Below are 16895 nucleotides of genomic sequence, written 5' to 3' on the forward strand. Positions count from 1 at the left end.
GGGTGGAATCATGGTGGCAGGGAATAAAGGTACGCCTTAAGGAGAGCAGAGCTAAAATGACCCTATACAGTACCACTTGTAAAATACCTATCTTGTGCTGGCCATGGTCCAGTCACTGATTATGTCCTGTAATCGTTGGTATCACAGTGATGGTATAACGGTTCTCCTAATTTTGGACATGCTACAATATTTATATTTTCAAGTATGAAATGAATTTCTAGAATGAAGACAATCTCCTGTCTAATGTCTTAAGACTCTGCTGCTGCTAAGTCACTTCAGTTGTGTGCAACTCTGTGTGACCCTATGGACAGCAGCCCACCAGGAGCCCCTTTCCACGGAATTCTCCAGGCAAGAATACTGGAGCGGGGCACCATTTCCTTCTCTATCTTAAGACTCTACCGATACGTAATAGAATATCATGTAACTGTGAACGCACTAAGGTTCGTACTGTGTAGGTGCACTTGTTTTGATTTTATTTGTATGTGTTCCTTCACCCGTACCATCCTCATTTAGACACCCATTCATTTCAGCAGGGATGATTTCCCAAATCACTTTACATCCATTACCTCTTTTCCCTTTGTTCTCATTTTCTTGCTTAGAAACAATAGGCTAGGTGCCATTTACCTAGGATGCCTAACGGATGTTTTCTTGAACTGAAGAGTTTATAAAAGAGTGCAGAGAAATAGCCAGACATTGAAATAAAGCCTTAATTTACTCTTCATTGTTTCAAAATAGAAAACAAAACTGTGCAGAGGAACGTGTAACTTTATTGTTCAAATACAAGAATTGTGGGTATTTGTTGACATCTCCCAACGTAAATTTTAATCTTCATTAGGTTCCATAAGCTGATACTTATTTGATAGGTCAGTTTTAATTAGCATGGTTTTCACATAAGGAATATCGTTGATGAATTGACTTGAAAGAGAGGAGGTGGGTGTATAAGCGATCGTTGGCACTGGGGACCTTGAGTTGCCTCTCTGTTGCTGGTTAGGAAGAGGACGGTCATGGGCTGACATATCGCTATACCTGTCTGGAAATGTAGAAGGCTCCACCATCAGTCCAAAAGAACTGCTCCATAATGGAGATACGATGTGGTTCTGAGGAGTAGATGTAGCGGTAGTAGCAAAGTCCTCAACGTGGCCATTTGCTTGAGTGTAGGTGCTATGGAAGTGCCAATTAAAAATGCTCAACTGGTTTAAAACAGCAGGTTGATCTACCACGTTCTGTTCTCTTTGTCTAACTGATATTGATGGGGAAGGAAAGTCACGCGGAAGTAGGGCGCTTGTTTTAGGGACTATCTGGCTGGTATAAGTCTTTTGTGGGAAAGGCACACTTAAACTGGTGGAAGCTGAAAATGGACTCTCTCCACTAGTTTGAGCATGAAAACCAGAGTTACGATCATCTGTGTTGACCCTTGCTTTAACATGCTTCTTCTCGTAATCTGGAACTAGTGAAGATTTCGGAAACACATTGCTAATCCCAACTCTTCTTTTCATTCTTCCTGAAAGTTGGGGATAGTCTCTTTTGAAATTTGGATTATGGTAGATCTGTAACTAAAATCAAAGGATACAATTATTTAGTTTTTTATAAACTAAGGTAAAACTGACAAGCAAAGTTAAACTATAAAAGTGTATTCTTTTAATGATGCCAATTAAATAGAATCAAAGACAACACCTCCATTAGTAGTTTTAACACCTTACATGTTAGAAATAAGTATGCTCCTCAACTAAAAAATATGTTGTATATATACAGTAAATACCACTTAAAGTAGCTTGAGGACATGTATCTGATTTCAAGTTGCTAGGAGAGTGTATTAAGTATCAAATATTTTAAACTCCAGCTGTTCTCAACTTCAAAAAATAAAACGTGTTCAACAGTTTGCTATCTCAATTTTAAATTCGGTTTTTGCTACATATGTGAACATGCTTTCTAAGTCACATGATTTAATCTTACATATTGACAGTAAGTGGAAATTTTGGATTACCTTGCTCAAAACAGAGACATTGTTTTCTTCTTCCAGAAAGTCAGGGAGTGAAGCAGATCTTTGAAAAGTTTGTCGCTTTTTACTAAACCCATAAAGTTTAAGCTGGCTAACTAAACTTTTCATACTCTCAGTTTCAAATATTCTGAAAGGGGCCTTTCTTTCCAAGACTTCTTTCTTGAAGAGTTCTTCGTTGATCACTATAGAAGTGCCACTCTCATCCCACCAAATAGATTCAAACTGATCACTTTCAACTATAGCCCAGAGTTTTTGTGGAAAAGTGAGGGAAAGAAAATCATTCAACTCATTTCTTTCAGAGACAGAAAATGTGTAGTGTGGCCTTTTTATCCCAGCTTCCTTAGACAAAGCCTGGAAAGCATATTCTTCAATCATAGATCTCAAAACTGAGTCCCCAGTAAGTGTGTAATCACACGAAGACGATCCAATGGAGGTTTTGGTACCACTTGATACATCTTTACGAGGCACATCTTGAATTTCTGAAGGAATGTGTGCCATCTCAGAGAGATCTTTCTTCAGATACTTTTCTCATTTGTCTGACTTTACACACTCCAACTTCAAATGCTGCTTGGCTGGCGTACAGAGATAAACTCTCAAGACCATCAGCATGGTTCTCAAAGTCAAAAAGCTGTGACATCACAAAGTCACTGGTCTCCTAGCAATTGAAGAGTAGCGCTGACATCATAAAGTCACTGGTCTTCTAGCAATTGAAGGGCAATGTTCAACCAGTGTTTACTTCTACATCAACTTAAAATAAAGGCTGCTTGCATAAACAGTAACCAAAAACATGAAACCTGCAAAATGTCATTGCTAAAGAATTTTTACACAGAAAAATCACATCAATAAGTCTACTTGGTTCCTGAAATAAAAGTGATTGATCACCCTTCTATACACATATTCTTAACATTCAGGACTGTTACCAAACCAAACATGGGTCTGCTCACTTCTATGCAATGAAGTCAATCAACTGACTGTGGGTTTCAGTGAAAGCAAGTGTAGTGTTTATTTTATGACCTTGCACAGAAGTGTTTATATTATGCAGAGTAAAATAGTCAGGCACGGAAAGAAAGACTCATTTTACTCTTAATTATTCCAAAATAGAAATTGGCCCTATGAAGATGAATATGTAACTTTTTTCTTCAAATAAGAGAATTGTAGGAATTTGTTGACATCTCCAAACATTAATTTTACACTTTGGTATCCTCCATAATCCAACACCCATTTGGTACATCAGTTGTATTAGGACAGTTTTCAAATAATGAAGATGGTTGATGAGTGCATCTTGAAAGAGAAGCAGCAGATGTATCAGGGATCTTTGGCACTGGGAAAACTAAATTGCCTGACTGTTGTAGTTTAGGAAAAGGACGGTCATGGGCTGACATGTTACCATACCAACCTGGAAAGGTAGAAGGCTCCACCCTCGGTCCAAACTAACTGTTCTGTAATGGACACAAGTTGCGGTACGGAGAAACAGAAGTAGACATAGCTGCAAAATTTTCACTAGAGCCATTTGATTTAGTGCAGCTGCTATGTGAAATCCCATGACAAATGCTCAAGCTAGATTGTGGGATGGGGAGGGAGATGGGAGGGTACTCCCAGAGGGAAGGGATATATGTGCCTCGATGATTGATTTATTTTGAATTCTGACAGAATACAGCAAAATTCTGTAAAGCAATTTCTCTTCAATTAAAACAACAACAACAACACCTAAAGCAGCTGCAGATTGATGTATCACAGTATGCTCCTGTGGTCTAACTGATATTTACGATGGAGAAGAGAAATCATTTCAAGTTGGGGCACTTGTTTCAGCAGCTATCTGGATAGTAGAAGGCTTTCGTATGAATGGCACATTTAAACTTGTGCAGGCTGAAAATACACTCTGTCCTCAAGTTTCAGGATGAAAGTCAGAGTTTTGATCATCCACATTACCCCTTGCTTTAACATGCTTCTTCTTATTACCTCGGACTAATGAAGATACTGTAGAGACATCTATTCCCAACTCTTCTTTTCACTCTTCAACAAATGCTAAAGGATCTTCTCTAGGCAGGAAACACAGAAAGGTTGTATAAAATCAAACTCAAAACAGCAAATCAAATGGCAACAGGATCATACTTATCAACAGTTACCTTAAATGTAAATGGGTCGAGTGCCCCAACCAAAAGGCAAGACTAGCTGAAAGGATACACAAACAAGACCACTGTTTATGTTGTCTACAACAGACCCACCTCCAAACAAGGGGCACATAGAGACTGAAAGTGAAGGGCTGGAAAAAAGGTATTCCAAGCAAGTCGAGACCAGAAGAAAGCAGGAGTAGCAATACACATATCAGACAAAATAGACTTTAAAATAAAGCCTGTGAAAAGACACAAAGAGGTTCACTACATAATGATCAAAACATCAATCCAAGAAGAAGATATAACGATTATAAACACATACGCACCCAACATAGGAGAACCACAATATGTAACGCAAAGGCTAACAAGCATGAAAGGGAAATTAACGATAACACAGTCATAGTGGAAGACTTTACTACCCCACTCACACCTATGGATAGATCAAGTAAACAGAAAATTAACAAGGAAATACAAACTTTAAATGATACTATGGACCAGTTAGACATAATTGATATCGATACAACATTTCACCACAAAACAATGGGTTTCACCTTTTACTCAAGTACGTATGGAAACTTCTCCAGGACAGATCACATCCTCGGCCATAAGTCCGGCCTTGGTAGATTCAACAAACCTTGAAATCATTCCAAGCATATTTTCTGACCACAGTACACTGAGACTAGATGTCAACTGCAAGAGAAACACTATTTAAAATTCAAACATATGAAGGCTGAATACCACGCTGCTAAATAAGCAACAAATCGCAGAGGAAATCCAAAAAGATATCAAAATATGCATAGAAACAAATGAAAATGAAAACGCAACAACCCAAAACCTATGGGACGCTGTAGAATGAGTGCAAAGGCGAAGGTTCATAGCAAAAGCGGCTTACCTCAAGAAAGAAGAACCAAGTCAAACAAATAACCTAACTCTACACCTAAAGCAACTAGAGAAGGAAGAATTCAAGAACCCCAGGCTTAGTAGAAGGAAAGAAATCATATAATAGAGCAGAAATAAATGTAAAAGCAACAAATGAGACCAGAGCAAAAATCAACAAAGCTAAAAGCTGGTTCTTTGAGAAGATATATAAAATTGACAAACCATTAGCCGGACTCATCAAGAAACAAAGGGAGAAGAACCAAATCAACAAAAGTAGAAATGAAAATGGAGAGTTCACAACAGACAACACAGAAATACAAAGGATCATAAGAGACTACTATCAACCCCTATATGCCAATAAAATGGACAACTTGGAAGAAGTGGGCAAATTCTTAGAAAAGTACAACTTCTGAAAACTGAACCAGGAAGCAAAACAAAATCCTAACAAACCCATCACAAGCACGGAAATTGAAAGGGTAATCAGTAATCTTCCAGCAAACAGAAGCCCAGGACCAGACGGCTTCACAGCTGGATTCTATCAAAAATTGAGAGAAGAGCTAATACCTATCATACTCAAATGCTTCCAGGAAATTGCAGAGGAGGGGAAACTTCCAAACTCATTCTATGAGGCCACCATCACCCTAATACCAAAACCAGACAAAGATGCCACGAAAATAAATAAATAAATACATAAATAAATACATAAATAAATAAATAAATAAATAAATATAACCACGGGGCAATATCACTGATGAACATAGATGCAAAAATCCTTTACAAAATTCTAGCAAGCAGAATCCAACAACATATTAAAACGATCATACATCATGACCAAGTGGGCTTTATCCCAGGGATGCAAGGATTCTTCAATATCCACAAACTAATCAACATAATACACCACATTAACAAATTGAAAAATAAAAATCATGTGATTATCTCAATAGATGCAGAGAAACCCTTGGACAAAATTCAACATCCATTTATCACCAAAACCCTCCAGAAAGCAGGCATAGAAGGAACAAATCTCACCATAATAAAAGATATATACGACAAACCCACAGCAAACATTATCCTCAATGGTGAAAAATTGAAAGCAATGCCCCTAAAGTAAGGATCAGTACAATGGTGCCCACTCTCACCACTCCTATTCAACATAGTTTTGGGAGTTTTGGCCACAGCGATCAGAGCAGAAAAAGAAATAAAAGGAACCCGGATTGGAAAAGTGGAAGTAAAACACTCACTGTTTGCAGATGCCATGATCTTCTACAGAGAAAATCCTAAACACTCCACCAGAAAATTACTAGAGCTAATCAATGAATATAGTAAAGTTGCAGGAAACAAAATGAACATGCAGAAATCCCTTGCATTCCTATACACTAACAAGGAGAAAACTGAAAGAAAACTTAAAGAAACCATTCCATTCACCACTCCAATGAAAACAATAAAATACTGAGGAATATATCTACCTAAAGAAACAAAAGACCTATATATACATATAGAAAACTATAAAACACTGGTGAAAGAAGTCAAACAGGACACAAATAGATGGAGGAATATACCATGTTCATGGAGTGAAAGAATCAATATAGTGAAAATGAGTATACTACCCAAAGCAATCTATAGATTCAATGCAATCCCTATCAAGCCACCAACGGTATTTTTCAGGGAAATAGAAGAAATAATTTCACAATTTGTATGGAATTACAAAAAACCTCGAATAGCCAAAGCAATCTTGAGAAAGAAGAATGGACCTGGAGGAATCACCCTGCCTGATTTCAGGCTATACTACAAAGCTACAGTCATCAAGACAGCGTGGTTCTAGCACAAAGACAGAAATATAGATAAATGGATCAAAATTGCAAGCCCAGAGGTCCAAGCCACGTACCTATGGACACTTTATCTTTGATAGAGGAGGCAAGAATATACAATGAAGACAAGACAATCTCTTTAACAAGTTGTGCTGGGAAAACTGGTCAACCACTTGTACAAGAGGGAAACTAGAACACTTTCTAGCACCGTACACAAAAATAAATTCAAAATGGATTAAAGATCTAAATGTAAGACCACAAAGTAGAAAACTCCTAGAGGAAAACACAGGCAAAACACTTTCTGACAGAAATCACAGCAGGATCCTCTATGACCCACCTCCCAGAGTAATGGAAATTAAAGCAAACATACGCCAATGGGACCTAAATAAACTGAAAAGCTTTTGCACAGTGAAGGAAACTATAAGCAAGGGAAGAAGACTGCCTTCAGAATGGGCCAAAATTATAGCAAACGAAGCAATTGACAATGAATTAATCTCAAAACTATAAAAGCAACGCCTGCAGCTCAATTCCAGAAAAATACGCGAGCCAATCAAAAAAGGGGCCAAAGAACTAAACAGTCATTTCTCCAAAGAAGACATACAGATGGCTAATAAACTCTTCAAAAGATGTTTAACATCACTCGTTATCAGAGAAATGCAAAGCAAAACCATAATGAGGTACCATCTCACACCAGTCAGAATGGCTGCTATCCAAACGTCTACAAACAATAAATCCTGGAGAGGGTGTGGAGAAAAGGGAACCCTCTTACACCGTTGATGGAAATGCGAACTATTAGAACTACTATAGAGAACAGTGTGGAGATTCCTTAAAAACCTGGAAATGAAACTGCCATATGACTCAGCAGTCCTACTGCTGGGCATACACCCTGAGGAATCCAGAATTGAAAGAGACACGTGTATCCCAATGTTCACCCTAGCACTGTTTATAATAGCCAGGACACGGAAGCAACCCAGATGTACAACAGCAGACGAATGGCTAAGAAAGCCGTGGTACATATACACAATGGAATATTACTAAGCCATTCAAAAGAATGCATTTGAACCAGTTTTAACGAGGTGGATGAAACTGGACCCTATTAAACAGAGCGATGTAAGCCAGAAGGAAAAACACCAATAACACACACACACACACACACACACACACACACACACACACACACATGGAATTCAGAAAGATAGTGATGATAACCCTATGTGAAAGACAGGAAAAGTGACACAGATGTATAGAAGAGTCTTCTGGACTCTCTGAGAGAAGGCAAGTCTGGGATGGATTCAGAGAATAACATGGAAACATGTATATTTTCATATGTGAAACAGACCTCCAGTGCAGGTGCAATGCATGAGACAGGGTGCTCAGAGCTGGTGCACTGGGATGACCCAGAGGGGTGGAATTGGGGTGAGGGGGTTCAGGATGGGAAACCCATGTACACCCGTGGCTGACTCATGTCAATGCATGGCAAAACCACTACGATATTGTACCATAATTAGCCTCCAATTAAAATAAATATAATAAAAAAATAGAAAACTAAAAAATATAAAACCAAAAACATGTAACTTTTCTAAACTGCAGCATTCACAGACCATCTTCATCTTGGACTACATGAGGACACCACCTCTATTATTATTTATTTTCTTTAATCCAGCAAAAGAAAGGTCACTCTTATTCCTTTTATCATCACTGGTGTGGGTGTGTCCAACATGCTGAGCTGTGTGGTTGAGAGATTGCTCCGTAGAGGAATCTTTTGGTCTCTATGATATCCCCAGGAGGCAACACTAAGCACAGTGAGTTCTCGAGATGAGGAAAGTGATATGCGCAATGTCACACAACAGGCCAGTCAGCACCACAGCCAGGATTCAGATGGGTCTACCCGACTCACAACCCAGGTCAGTGACCCCCTCACAGGTGACACTGGCCCAGAGTCTGTGGCACCATAGTAATTTGACAAAATGCATCTCCCTGACTCCACTGCCCATGGGGGTGGACATTGTTCCTTATTTTATCTAGTTTTGGAAAGAGGCTAGATGGTTAAATGAAGTTAGAGGGGTGTCAGCTTTCTACTGGAAAGAATAGAATTCATTAGAGGTAACTTTGAGCAGGAAAGAAACTTATTAAAGGATATTAAGTGACTCAGATTTCTGAGAGGGATGGCTGGAGAGACAGCCATGAACAATATAGAGTTTGAGTGCAGGATCTTCTGTCACTCATTGGAGAAGACCCTGATGCTGGGAAAGATTGAGGGCAGGAGAAGAAGGGGATGACAGAGGATGAGATGGTGTGATGGCATCACCAACTCAATGGACATGGGTTTGGGTGAACTTCAGGTGTTGGTGATGGACAGGGAGGCCTGGCATGCTGCAGTTCATGGGGTCGCAGAGAGTCGGACTGGACTGAGTGACTGAACTGAACTGTCACTACCACTGGCTCCAGACACAGTGGCTGTCACTAGTGACATGGCTTATGTCCCTTCCACCTCATCTAGATTGAATTCTATGCATCAGAACCCAGTTGCACTGCTTTCACCTGTAAGTGTATCCATTGGCTAAGCCTACATTTCATGTGGCTGTACCTAATTGGTCTTAAGTGCCATCTGGATGTATTTGATTGGCTGAGGCTGGGTACCATCTGCGTGCGTCTAATTGATTGAGCCTAGGTCCCATGGTTACGTTCTGACTGCAAGACAGGTGGGGAAAATGACATCCAGACTGTTTCTAGTGCAGATTCGTATGATGGAAAATTAAAGCAGTGACTAAAAGTCTCCTCACTGCAGGCTTGTCCAAAGTCTCTTTATCAGTCAGGTCGGTTTTTCAAAGCTCAGCTCACCCTACTAAGTAAAGCAGAAGGGTTTAGTAAGTCAAGTGCTCTGTGCTCCGCTGTGTTAATTTGCCTAGTCTGGAGCTACATTTCCCAGAATCCCTTTCTTTGATTTTGAATTCAGTCAGTCTGTTCAGTGGCTTAGTTGTGTCCGATCCTTTGCGAGCCCATGGACTGCTGCAAGTCAGGCCTCCTTGTCCATCACCAACACCCCGGAGTTTACTCAAACTCATGTCCATTGTGTTGGTGATGCCAACCAACCAACCTGTCCTTTGTTGTCCCCTTCTCCTCCCACCTTTGGTCCTTCCCAGCATCAGTTAAGTTCAGTTCAGTCTTTCAGTCATGTCCGAGTCTTTGTGAGCCCATGGACTGCTGCAAGTCAGGCCTCCTATTCCATCACCAATACCCCAGAGTTTACTCAAACTCATGTCCATTGAGTTGGTGATGCCATCCAACAGACCTGTCCTTTGTTGTCCCCTTCTCCTCCCACATTTGATCTTTCCCAGCATCAGTTAAGTTCAGTTCAGTCTTTCAATCGTGTCCGAGTCTTTGCGACCCCATGAATTGCAGCACACCAGGCCTCTCTGTCCATCACCAACTCTCGGAGTTTACCCAAACCCATATCCATTGAGTCAGTGATGCCATCCAACCGTCTCATCCTCTGTCATCCCCTTCTCCTCCTGCCCTCAATCCTACCCAGCATTAGGGTCTTTTCCAATGAGTCAACTTTTCGCATGAGATGGCCAAAGTACTGCAGTTTCAGCCGGATCATCAGACCTTCCAATGAACACCCAGGATTGATCTCCTTTAGAATGGATTGACTGGATCTCCTTGCAGTCCAAGGAACACTCAAGAGTCTTCTCCAACACCACAGCTCAAAAGCATCAATTCTGCGGCACTCAGCGTTTTCACCTCCGAATCTAACATCCATACATGACCACTGGAAAAACCATAGCCTTGACTAGACGGACTTTTGTTGGCAAAGTAATGTCCCTGCTTTTAAATATGCTATCTAGGTTGGCCATAACCTTCCTTCCAAGCAGTAAGCATCTTTTAATTTCGTGGCTGCAGTCACCATCAACAGTGCTTTTGGGGCCCCCCAAAATAAAGTCTGACACTCTTTGCACTGTTTCCCCATCTATTTCCCATGAAGTGATGGGACCACATGCCATGATCTTAGTTTTCTGAACGTTCAGCTTTAAGCCAACTTTTTCACTCTCCTCTTTCACTTTCATCAAGAAGCTCTTTTGTTCTTCACTTTCTGCCATAAGGGTGGTCCTTCTAATCAGTCAGTCCTTCGCATCAGGTGGCCAAATTATTGGAGTTACAGCTTCAGCATCAGTCCTTCCAATGAACATGCAGGACTGATGTCCTTTAGGGTGGACTGGTTGGATCTCCTTGCAGTCCAAAGGACTCTCGAGGGTCTTCACCAACATCACAGTTTCAAAGCATCAATTCTTTGGTGCTCAACTTTCTTTCTACTCCAGCTCTGACATCCATACATGACTACTGGAAAAACCATAGCTTCGACTGGACGGTTCCTCTGCCTATTCTAAAACCAGCTTCACCATCCGGAAGTTCACAGTTCACATATTGCTGGAGCATGGCTTGGAGAATTTTGAGCCTTGATTTACTAGCGTGGGAGATGAGTGCAATTGTGTGGTAGTTTGAGCATTCTTTGGCACTGCCTTTCTTTGGGATTGGAATGAAAACTGACCTTTTCCAGTCCTGTGGCCTCTGCGGAGTTCTCCAAAATTTTTGGTGTATTGAGTGTAGCACGTTCACAGCATCATCCTTCAGGATTTCAAAATAGCTCAACTGGAATTCCAGCACCTCCACTAGCTTTGTTCCTAGTGATGCTCTGTAAGGCCCACTTGACTTCATATTCCAGGATGTCTGGCTCTAGGTGAGTGATCGTACCACTGTGCTTATCTGCGTCTTGAAGATATAGATATATAGATATAGATATATACAGTTCTGTGTATTCTTGCGACCTCTTATTAATAGCTTCTGCTTCTGCTAGGTCCCTATCATTTCTGTCCGTTATCGAGCCCATCTGTGCATGAAGTGTTCCCCTGGTAACTCTAGTTTTCTTGAAGAGATCTCTAATCTTTCCCATTCTGTGGTTTTCCTCTATTTCTTTGCATTGATCGCTGAGGAAGGCTTTCTTATCTCTCCTTGCTATTCTTTCGAGCTCTAATTCAAATGGGAATTACTTTCATTCTGTCCTTTGTTTTTCACTTCTCTTCTTTTCATAGTTATTTGTAAGGCCTCCTCAGACAGCCATTTTCCTTTTTTTGCATTACATTTCCATGGGGATGGTCTTCAGTCACGAACTTCCATCCATAGATCATCAGGCACTCTGTCTATCAGATCTAGTCTCTTTAATCTATTTCTCATTTATGTTGTATAATCATAAAGGATTTGATTGAGGACAAACCTGAATGAGATGGAATTGCCACCATCCGCTGAATCATCAAAAAAGCAAGAAAATTCCAGAACAACATCTATTTCTGCTTTATTGACTATGCCAAACCCTTTGACTGTGTGGATCACAATAAACTGTGGAAAATTCTGAAAGAGATTGGATTACCAGACCACTTGACCTTTCTCTTGAGAAATCTGTATGCAGCTCAGGAACAACAGTTAGAACTGGACATGGAACAACAGACTGGTTCCAAATACGAAAAGAAGTACGTCGAGGCTGTATATTGTCCCCCTGCTTATTTAACTTATATACAGAGTACATCATGAGAAACCCTGGGCTGGAAGACGCACAAGTTGCAGTCATGATTGCTGGGAGAAATATCAATAACCTCAGGGATGCAGATAACACCACCCATATGGCAGAAAGTGAAGAGGAATTAAAACACCTCTTGATGAAAGTGAAAGAGGAGAGTGAAAAAGTTGGCTTAAAGTTCAGCATTCAGAAAACTAAGGTCATGGCATCTGGTCCCATCACCTCGTGGAAAATAGATGGGGAAACAGTGGAAACTGTGTCAGACTTTATTTTGGGGGGCTCCAGAATCACTGAAGATGGTGACTCTCGCCCTGAAATTGAAAGACGCTTACTCCTTAGAGGGAAAGTTATGACCAACCTAGCCACAATATCAAAAGGCAGAGACATTACTTTGCGAAAAAAGGTCCGTCTAGACAAGGCTATGGTTTTCCAGTGGTCATGTATGGATGTGAGAGTTGGACTGTGAAGAAAGCTGAGCGCCGAAGAATTGATGCTTTTGAATTGTGGTGTTGGAGAAGACTCTTGAGAGTCCCATGGACTGCAAGGAGATCCAACCAGTCCATCCTAAAGGAGATCAGTTCTGGGTGTACATTAGAAGGACTGAGGTTGAAGCTGAAACTCCAATACGTTGGCCACCTCGTGTGAAGAGTGTACTCACTGGAAAAGACCCTGATGTTGAGAACGATAGCGGGCAGGAGGAGAAGGGGACGACAGAGGATGAGATGATTGGATGGAATCACCGACTCGATGGACGTGGGTTTGGGTGAGCTCCAGGAGTTGGCAATGGACAGGGAGGCCTGGCATGCTGTGATTCATGGGGTCACAAACAGTCGGACATGATTGAGCGACTAAACTGACCTGAACTGAACTGACTAGAGGGACCTTTTTTTTTTTTTTGACAAAGTAATGCCTCTGCTTTTTAATGAGCTGTCTAGCTTGCTCATACCTTTTATTCCAGGGAGCAAGCATCTCTTAATTTCGTGGCTACCATCACCATCTGTATTGATTTTGGAGACCAACATATTATTTGTCACTGTTTCCTCTTCTATTTGTCAAGAAGGGATGGGACCAGATACCATAATCTTAGTTTTCTGAATGTTCAGTTTTAAGCCAAGTTTTTCAATCTCCTCTGTCACTTGCATCAATAGGCTCTTTTGTTCATGCTTTCTGCCATAAGGGTGCTGTCATCGGCATATCTGAGGTTATTGATATTTCTCCCGGCAATCTTGATTCCACTTTGTGTTTCCTCCAGCACAGCGTTTCTCATGAGGTACTCTGCATATAAGATCAATAAGCAGGGTGACAATATATAGCCTTGATGTACTCCTTCCTGATATGGAGCCAGTCTGTTTTTCCATGTCCAGCTGTAACTGCTGCTTCTTGACCTGCCTACAGATGTCTCAGGAGGCATATCAGGTGGTCTGGTATTCTCATGTCTTAAAGAATTTTCCACTGTTTGTTGCGATCCACACAAAGGCTTTGGCATAGTCAATAAAGCAGAAATAGATGTTTTCCTGGAACTCGCTTGCTTTTCGTTGGTCCAGTGGAGGTTTGAAATTTGATCTCTTGTTCCTCTGCCTTTTCTAAATCCAGCTTAACATCTGGAAGTTCATGGCTCACAATCTGTTGAAGCCTGGCTTGGAGAATTTTGAACATTAAGTTGTTAGCATGTGAGATGAGTGAAATTGTGCAGTAGTTGAGCATTATTTGCTATAGCCCTCCTTTGGGATTGAAAACTTATCTTTTTCAGTCCCGTGGAAAGATTTGCTGGCCTACTGAGTGCAGCACTTTCACAGCATCATCTTTTAGGATTGGAAATAATTCGACTAGAATTCCATCACCTCCACTAGCTTTGTTTGTCGTGATGCTTCCGAAGGCCCACTTGACTTCACATTTCAGGATGTCTGGGTCTAGGGGAGTGATCAGATCATCGTGTTTATCTGGGTCCTGAAGATCCTTTCTGTATTATGCTGTGTATACTTGCCACCTCTTCTTCATATCCTCTGCTTCTGTTAGGTCCATGCCATTTCTGCCCTTTATTGTGCCCTTCTTTGCATGAAAAGTTCCTGCGTGTAAAGTTGGTCACTCGAACTTTCTCAACGAGAACTCTCGTCTTTCCCATTCTATTGTTTTCCACTATTTCTTTGCATTGATCGCTGAGGAAAGCTTTCTTACCTCTCCTCGCTTTTCTTTGGATCTCTGCATTCAAATGAGTATATCTGTCCTTTCCTACTTTGCCTTCCGTTTCTCATCTTTTCATAGCTGTTTGTAAGGCCTCCTCAGAGAACCATTTTGCCTTTTTGCGTTTCTATTCCTTGGGGATGGCCGTGATCCCTGCCTCGTGTACAATGTCATGAACCTCTGTCCATAGTCCTTCAGGCACTCTTTCTATGAGATCTAACCACTTGAATCTATTTCTCCCTTCCACTGTGTAATCGAATCACAGGGACTTGATTTAGGTCATATCTGAATGGTCCAGTGGTTTTCCCTACTTTCCTCAAGGTAAGTCTGAATTTGGTAATAAGGAGTTCATGATCAGAGTCACAGTCAGCCCCACGTCTTGTTTGTGCTGACCCTATACAGCTTCTCCCTCTCTGGCTGCAAAGCACATAATCAATCTGATTTCAGTATTGACCCTCTGGTGATGCCCATGTGTAGAGTCTTCTCTTGTGTTCCTGGAAGAGGGTGTCTGCTGAGACTGGTGCAATCTTTTGCCAAAACTCGCTTAGCCTTTGTCCTGCTTCATTCTGTGCTATAAGGCCAACGTTGCCTGTTACTCCAGGTCCTTCCTGGCTTCCTACTTTTGCATTCCAGGCCCCTATAATGAAAAAGACATCTTCTGGGGTTGTTAACTCTAGAAGGCCAGGTAGATCTTCATAGAACCGTTCAACTTCAGCTTCTTCAGCATTACGTGTTGGGGCGTAGACTTGGATTATCATGATATTGAATAGTTTGGCTTGGAAACGAACAGAGATCGTTCTGCCCTTTCGGAGGTTGCATCCTAGTACTGCATTTCAGGCTCTGTTGTTGACCATCAAGGCTACTCCATTTCTTCTAAGGGATTCCTACCCACAGTAATAGATATAATGGTCACTTGAGTTAAATTCACCCATTCAGGTCCATTTTACTTTGCTGATTCCGGAAATGTCGATGGTCACTCTTGCCGTCTCCTGTTTGACCACTTCCTATTTGCCTTGATTCAGGGACCTAACATTCCAGGTTCCTTTGCAATATTGCTGTTTACAACACCGGACTTTACTTCCATCACCAGTCTCATCCCCCACTGGGTGTTGTTTTTGCTTTGGCATCTTCCCTTCATTCTTTCTGAAGATATTTCTCCACTGATCTCTAGTAGCATTTTGGACACCTACTGACCTGGGGAGCTCTTTGTTCAGTGTCCTGTTTTTATTTCTGTTCATGGGATTCTGACAAGACGTGGTCCACTGGAGAAGGGAATGGCAAACTACTTCAGTATTCTTGCCTTGAGAACCCCATGGACAGTATGGAAAAGTTCCGAGGTAGAATTGACCAAAAGAGTAACTTGAGAGAGGGTTTGAAAGTGGAAAGGGAGCAGCAGTCTCTCCTCTTGCAAGGGTGCTGTGCTTTGATGTGGTGACAAGTAGGCGCAGACATGCCTGCAGGCTCTGGCGTGTCCTTGCTGTCGTCTGGGATGCATCCACAACTCCCTCCTGACTCCTGGGCATCAGCACCCTCCCTGTCACTGGACACTTGGCTGCAGAGGTAATGGTTTCCTCTCCATTTCTCTACTGTTGGCCCTCAGCAGCCTCACTTTGGTGACTAGACTCTATGGCCTCTCCGTTTGCCTGGTTGGTGGCTCCGGAAGTCCCTTTTCAGACCTCACTTCTCAACCTGCTCCCACAGCTGACATAGAAGGCTCATTAATAATTCTCAGAATAATTTGTGCATGCACATGTGTGTCCTAAATCGCTTCAGTCATGCCCGACTCTGTGTGGCCCTATGCACTGTAGCCCACTTCTGGCTTCCTCTGTCCATAGAATTCTCCAGGCAAAAATACTGCAATGGGTTACCATGTCCTCCTCCAGGGAATCTTCTCCACACAGAGAGAAGATAAACTCACATCTTTTGCATCTCCTGCACGTGGCTTCTTCATCACTAGTACCATACCCCAAACACATGGGCTGGATCTAGCTTCCCTTCTTGGGTGTGACTGATTGTTGTTCAGTCAGTAAGTCTTTCCAATTCTTTCAATCCAGTGGACTGCAGCATCTCAGGCTCCTCTCTCCTCCACTTTCTCCGTGACTTTGTTCAAATTTCCTAGGGCATGAATGATAACGTTATGAGTATTTGCAGACTCACAGGAAGGCTCAGGAAGACACACCGCAGGACTGGGCCCCAAGGGACCACTGCCACAGGATCACGAGGCCCTGCTCCTCTCCCCAGCAATTTTTCCTTTCTTAACTTTGCATAAGTGCAGTTGTCTCATGGACACAGCTGATGAGTGGACCCTTAAAGGCTTCAGATCCCTGGCTGCAAGGGAGTCT

General features: G+C 41.7%; 1 protein-coding gene across 1 annotated transcript; it reads right to left on the minus strand.

The window, feature by feature from the left end:
• Positions 1-747: 747 nt before the first annotated feature.
• Positions 748-2631, minus strand: LOC145537602 (heat shock transcription factor, Y-linked-like). The gene is made up of 2 exons (XM_081568297.1): positions 1985-2631; positions 748-1553 (listed from the first exon to the last, which is right to left on the minus strand). Exons 1-2 carry the CDS (start codon positions 2495-2497, stop codon positions 822-824), a joined length of 1245 nt encoding a protein of 414 aa, XP_081424423.1. The 5' UTR covers positions 2498-2631; the 3' UTR covers positions 748-821.
• Positions 2632-16895: the final 14264 nt, after the last annotated feature.

Source organism: Giraffa tippelskirchi, chromosome Y (genome assembly GCF_054371585.1).
Source record: "Giraffa tippelskirchi isolate mGirTip1 chromosome Y, T2T-mGirTip1v1.2.pri, whole genome shotgun sequence".
Lineage (NCBI taxonomy): Eukaryota > Metazoa > Chordata > Mammalia > Artiodactyla > Giraffidae > Giraffa > Giraffa tippelskirchi.